At 37.4% G+C, this 7,106-nt stretch overlaps 1 protein-coding gene across 1 annotated transcript in view; it reads left to right on the top strand.

The window, feature by feature from the left end:
- The window catches only part of GPHN (gephyrin), a 62,821-nt gene that overhangs the window by 39,061 nt on the left and 16,654 nt on the right, over positions 1–7,106 (top strand). Inside the window, exons 6-7 of the mRNA XM_021709168.1 lie at positions 1,681–1,754; positions 6,700–6,764. Coding sequence (XP_021564843.1) covers positions 1,681–1,754; positions 6,700–6,764 — 139 coding nt within the window. The remainder of the gene's footprint in view (positions 1–1,680; positions 1,755–6,699; positions 6,765–7,106) is intronic.

Below are 7,106 nucleotides of genomic sequence, written 5' to 3'. Positions count from 1 at the left end.
CTCATAAGCAGACCTTGAACAATTATCATAATACTATAAGAAAGGGATTGGCAGTGGGAAACTGCCAGGGGAGTGGGGGTGGGATTGGCAGTTGAGGGAAACTGCCAGGGTATCTGGGGTGCACTTTATCAACAAGAGAACCTGCATAATGAACATTTGTATACCTAACCCTGAATTGTACCCCACATCTTTAAAACAGAAAAATTTTTTAAAATAAAAATAAAACAGCCTGGGCAGCAAGACCTCATCTCTACAATAAATCAAAAATATCAGCCGGGCGTGGTAGCGCATGCCTGTAATTCCGGCTACTTGGAAGGCTGAGGCGGAAGGATCGCCGGAGCCCAGCAGGTCGAGGCTGCGGTGGCCAGGAGCGGCCACTGCACTCCAGTCTGGGTGACAGAGTGAGACTCCCACTCAAAAAAAAATAAAAAAATAAAAAAAATAAAACAGAAGCCCAGGGGAAAAAAAGAAAAGAAAGCTTAAGAAACTAAAAGCAACATAGTCTTGTTAGAATGTAGGCAGAGAGATTGGAGGAATGTGGCTGTGTAGGAAAAAGTTGACGAATGAGAGCAATGATTGGTAAAAAGGGACTAGAAAATATAGGAATCTTAGATGTGATAGTTAAAAGATAAGACTTTTTCCTATAAACCAGGAAGCTATTGAAGTATTATATTGTGACTTGATCAGATTTGTCTCAAACGAGCTCTCTTACTACTGTGGAGGGAATGAATTGGAGAAGCAGAGGGACTACTGGCAAGGAGGCCTATTTCATGATCCAGATGAGATGATGTTGGCTGAGGCTGTGAAAATAGAGGAAGGGAGCACATTTTTAAAATAAAGTATCTCATAGCTTGTGAAATATTTAGAGTGTAGGCAAGTTGCTAGGCTCCCACTTAGATTAGTGAATAATAAATTTAGTAATAGACCTAGAGGTTATACTATTTAACAGAAAATTTAAGGACTGCAATTTTTTTCCTTTGTGTCTGTAAAACCAATACAGTGTTATATTTTGTTTCCAAAAATCAGGTTTTCTAAGATCACTATAGGTCGGTCACAGCCACACAATTTTGTGTTTGGGGTAGGAGAATACACAGATAGAGCAATGAAACTCCCTTGATGTTCAGTTCTAGAGTTCCCCTCTATTTTTCATTTTAGTTGTCTTAGTTAGATTTGGTAAGTCTAAATAATCTGTGGGCAAAGGTTCCAGTCTCCAAGGAACGCATATTGCTTTAAGTGCATTAAGCACAATAGCATAGGCCACATACATGTAGGTTCCCTGCCCAGGCTCAACTTCTTAAGCCATATTTGCTAACACTCTTTCACAAACACAAAATCCTGTCGTAAAAGAGACAATAACCCATCAATTGATGATATTATACATTAATGTTCTTGTTTTGTTTATTATCTAACTTCCCCCACTTGAATGGACTTTCTTTTGTTCAGGATATATCCCCCTGCACCTAGACTGACACTCAACATACACCAGGTGCTCAGCAAGTATGTACTGAATGAATAATCATGAATGAAGAATGAAGGAATATTTGTGTTAAGCAAATCAACTTTGTTAAATAAGAAAGATGTTTCTTTTCATTTCAATCGTATAAATTCATTTAATTTTAAGTGTTGAACGTCTGCTACTAAAATGTTTGAAAGTAAAGTGATTATTTTTAATGTTTGCAGGACTATCTCAAGCAGGTGCTGGACATTGATCTTCATGCTCAGATCCATTTTGGCAGGGTTTTTATGAAACCAGGGTATGAAAATCATCTTGTTATCTCATATATGGGGTTGGTTTGGCTTGCTTTAACTAATAAATTTTAAATGCCTTCTTTTTTACATTTTCTATTATGGATTACCTATTCTAACAAAAGAAATAATTATAGTATTAGAATCCTTTGCACAAGTGCAGCTCCTATTTGAAATAGGAATTCATATTTTGTGTGAATCAGTGAGTTTGTTGTAAACAAAACAAAACAACTTTCCAAACCTTTTCTCCTTTTTAATCCCATACCTAGTTTCTTCTTCCTCTTCTTTTTCTTTCTCTCAAAACTGCTTCTTTCTCTCTTATTTAAAACAGTTTAGTATGAAAATTCTCAAATAGGCAAAAAGTAGGGAGTACAATGAATCCCTCCCCACTCCCCGCCATGTACCCATCACCTAGCTTCAGTAACTGTCAACATTTTCTGTAATTGTTTTATCAATCCCCCCTTACCCTGCTTTTTTAGGAGAGAGGGCTAGATTGTTTTAAAGGAAATTCTAGACATCATGTCATTTTTGATATACATATCCAATAATAATAATTACAGCAACATTCTCTTACATAATCACAATGGTATTATATCATCTAACAATAAATAACACTTTAATATAATCTAATAGCCTGATCATATTCCAATTTCTCCAACATCAAGAAAAAGAGCACCTTTCAATAATTGTTTTATTTGAATCAGGATTCAGGTAACATCCACTCATTGTATTTGTTTGTTAAATCTGCTCAATGAAAACATGTTCTCCTCCCCTTTTTTGTCATGCCATTGACTAAGAGAAACTGGGTTGCTTGTCCTGATGAGTGGATTTGGCTGATTACTTCTTTGGGTTGTGTTCCTCTATCTCTGATATACTCTAGAGATTGAAAGTTAGATCTGAAGGCTTAATTAAATTCAGATTCATTTTTTTTCCTTTGCAAGAATACTTTTCACATTGCTTCTTACTTTCTCTCAGGAGAAAAGAAAAATAACCATGTACTAAGATTTTGTACATCTCCTAAAAACTAATAACACCTAAAGAAGGGCTGATGGAGCTTCTGAAATCAGGTGTAAATCCTCAGCGAATGCCAAACATTGGTGTTGGTGAAACATGCATGGCTATGTATCTAAGCAATAACCTGCCTGCTCAGACCCTTGCACCTCTATGAAGTTTATTCCCTGTTCAAAGACCTCATTGTATGGGTGAGCATTCTAGCACACCCCCATATTGTCAGAGACAACAGTAGTGATGCTTTAGTTCAAAATTATACCCTGAAGGATGCTCACGTGAACCCTAAGAGAGATTCAGCAGGGGCTTCTCAATAGATGTACATGAGCTATGGGAACCATGAGCAAATTCCAGAAGCCTTTTAAGTGTTAAGCCACCCAGAGATCAAGCTTTACCTTCATGATTTGTCCATTTTAATTATAGAGTTAAGATTATCCTTAAAGCTCTCACCACAATTTGAAAGAACTTAGAATTCTTGGAATTATATTTATGAAATGGCCTGTTTAGTGTGCCCCAATTTAGCTCTGTTTGCAAGGCCCTTTTGTTTTTGAAATTTTTTATTTGAACCATTCTTATTAAAAATAATATTTTGTCTTAAGCAAGTATTATTATGTTGTGGGGTGTACAGGTCTTTTATTTTCTGTCCCTATGGGCAGTACTAATTTGATTAGAATACAGGGGATATCCCAAAAGCATGTTAATGTGTTTCTCACTAACTTCAAATATTGAACTGATTTTTCCCTTTGTGGCAGGAAGGAAGTTAGCATTACTTGCCTTTACCTCTAAAGGAGAATTATTTGTGTAATATCCATTATTTTAAATACTCTCAGCACCTATGTTGATAATTTTTTGTACTGTTTTTCAGGCTATTGTTTACTATTTGCTTCAACTTTAGGAGTTCATCAATTCCTAATGTTTAATCTCTTCCCTTAAAGTCATAATACTCTGTGACTTTCGCCATTGTATGAATGCTGTTACATTTTGATTTCAAGAGGAAAACTGAACAATAGGTGTTGAGTTCCAAGGAACTAGCTTTCCAGATCTCAAACAAGAACTGGCAGTGGGACATTCCTGATAGCAGTACATGATAACAAAATATTTTGTTGTAATGCGATCTTCTTTAAATGAATACTCGAAGCGGGCTGGGTGGCTCAGTCTCTCATCCCAGCACATTGGGAGGCCGAGGCAAGTGGATTGCCTGAGCCCGCACGTTCGAGACCAGCCCGAGAAACTTGGCGAGACCTCGTCTCTACAAGAAATAAAAAATTAACTGGGTATGGTAGTGCGTGCCTGTAGTTCCGGCTACTTGGAAGGCTGAGGCAGAAGGATCGCCAGAGCCTAGCAGGTTGACGCTGGGGTGACCGTGAGCTTGCCACTGCACTCTAGCCTGGGTGACAGAGTGAAACTCCAACTCAAAAAGAAGGGAAAAAAAGGACACCTTTAGAGAAATCACATTACCTACCTGCAAAAAGCAAACGATTATTTAAACTGACTTTAAGTACAGGAGAAGGAAGAAGGTGTTATGCATTCCCTCCTCACTCTTATTTTCTGTGTGTTGTTTGTTAGGGTAGTTTAGAAGTTTAAATGGGCTTCTTTTAGTTGGCCAGAATTTTATGCTTGTCTATCTAAAGGTAAGAAGAACTTAAAGATAATTGCTACTTAATGGAACAAAAAGAAATATAAAAAGCTCAAGTACAATTTGGCTTTGCTCTTTTCACATGCAGTGCATTCAGAATGCAATTAAGCTCTTTTATTTTAAAAACAAAAATACTTGGAAAAGCATTTGGAGTGTTAGCAACCATATCTACCAATCACTTATTTTTATAGGAATCTACAGTGAGTATAGTTGGTATCAATTATAATTATTGCCAAGTAACCTATCCATAAGTTGATAGGACAATCTGATCTCAATTTTCTAAAACACAGCAAAATCTGAAAGTAAGCAAAAAAACAAACAAAAAAACCTCAAAGCAGCCAAAATAGATATCACAAAGTCTTTGCGCTAATACTTCATAGCACATCCTGTAGAGATCTTTATCTAAATACAACCCATAAAATTAGAACACCCTTGGTTCTAATCTTTGTAATCACTTAATAATTCAGTGATTTTGGCCAAATTGCTTAATCTGAGTTTCAGTTTCCTCATTTGTAAACTGAGCTTGTTGTGAGACTTAAGTGGATGTGATACATAGATGTTACTTTAAAAGTAGTGATTATTTAAATTACTAGTATGATTTTCAGTCTAACACTATAACTATTACTACTGCTCTCTAGTTCTCAAACCTAAAGCCAACTTTAAGGGTCAAGATGATGGCAGTCTGGCTTTACAGGGAGCCACGGGGGTGGAGGCGGGGAGGGACAACAAGAACTAGAAACACAGCAATGTGGGGTTATAATGTAAGTTAAAACAACCCATAGTACTCTTGTGACCTAATATCACTGAGTTGTAGAAGAGTAGAATACATTGATAATGATGACTATAAATCATCAAAAAATATCAGTCACCATATTATTGTAAAAGGTAATGAGTGAGTGATCCATTTTTGAAACATCAACCTCTGAAAATAGTAAAAATAAAAATAATTTGAGTTCTTAAAAGGCTACATTTTTATCTATATAGAAATTTCAGCAGTCCCTAAGAATTCTGCATCACTTACACTTCATTAATATAATGAGATTCTTGGCTAAAATTCTATGTAACGATAACTAACAGGAAAAAAGCCATTGTTCTCCACTGCCCACTCCATGCCACTCGCCCTCCCACATGCCCCATGATAACAATTTGTCAGAATCTTGAGGAAGTATAACTTGAGATTATTTTAAAATTACTGTTGCTTTAATTTTGTTCTAATCACAACGTTTTTTTATTTGGATATTTCAAAAATATATCTTGATAGGAGGGAGGTCTTTATTGCAGAAGATACTTATAAATGTTAAGAAATACTCATCTTGAACATTAGGTAATTATCTGATTTTAAGAATAATCATAGCTGAGCTAGGTAGCTCAGCCTATAATTTCACGCCTTGGGAAGGCTGAGGTGAATGGACTGCCTGAACCTACGGGTTCGAGACCCGCCTGGGCAACTTGGCGAGACCTCATCTCTACAATAAATTTTTTAAAAATTAGCCGGGCATGGTAGCGTGCGCCTGTAGTTCCAGCTACTTGGAAGGCTGAGGCGGAAGGATCGCCGGAGCCCAGCAAGTCAAGGCTGTGGTGGCCGGGAGCGGCCACTGCACTCCAATCTGGGTGACAGAGTGAGACTCCAACTCAAAAAAAAAAAAAAAAAAAAAGAAGAATCATAAATCTCCAGCAAAAGTAGTATAGACATTATCAATTAGAGGGGTGAGGAAACTCAAATCCCCAGGACTCCATAGGAGTCCATTTCTATGGCTCTGCAAAAATAAAAAGTAAGCTCAAGAAAACCAGGAAGTCTGGTTACTTGAAAACAGAAGATACTAAAAACAAATATATTTAGGCCGGGTGCAGTGGCTTAAGCCTGTAATCCCAGCATTTTGGGAGGCCAAGGTGAAAGGATTGCCTGAGCATGAGGGTTTAAGACCAGCCTGGGCAACATGGTGAGAGCTCGTATCTACAATAAATCAAAAAATTAGCCAGGCATGATAGTGCGTGCCTTTAGTTCCGGCTACTTGGAAGGCTGAGGTGGAAGGATCTCCGGAACCCAGCAGGTTGACGTTGGGGTGGCTGTGAGTGTGCCACTGCACACCAGCCTGGGCGACGGAGTGAGATTCCAACTCAAAAACAAACAAATAAACCAAAAGTATTTAAATGCTCCTGAAATACTTCAGAGTATAAAGGTGTAGGCGAGTCCACAGAAAAGTATTTTATATGATAAGGTATCTGTATGGATAGCCACATAACAAGAAAACTTTACTCGTCGTACTACTTAGTATTCACTAATAAGTAACTCTTTTTTTTCCCTCCAGCCTGCCGACAACATTTGCAACTTTGGACATTGATGGTATAAGAAAAATAATCTTTGCCCTTCCAGGTGAGAATAATCAAAATTGTTTCTTTTGCTTTTTCTGAAAAAATGGCCAAAATTTTTTGAACTTCTAACATGACCAGTCCGCTGTCAGATCACTTGATTTGGAATCTGAAAGAACTGGACTCAAGTCTCAGCTTGCTAAATGATGAATCATTTAACCTCTCTGAGGCTGTTTCTTCACTTATAAAATGGGACTGATATCTACTTCATAAGGTTGGTGTGACAGTCAAATTGGATATCAAAGCACATTCCAGACTCTAAGGTGAGAATCAAATGTTAGCTGTCCCCTAGATCTTTCTGGAGCATCTGCCCCCCCGCCACACTTTTTTTTTTTTTTTTTTTTTT

The sequence above is a fragment of the Carlito syrichta genome, unplaced genomic scaffold, assembly GCF_000164805.1.
Source record: "Carlito syrichta isolate Samal-C Ts95f unplaced genomic scaffold, Tarsius_syrichta-2.0.1 Scaffold169076, whole genome shotgun sequence".
Taxonomy (NCBI): Eukaryota; Metazoa; Chordata; class Mammalia; order Primates; family Tarsiidae; genus Carlito; species Carlito syrichta.
This window is presented reverse-complemented; position numbering and strand designations above follow the sequence as displayed.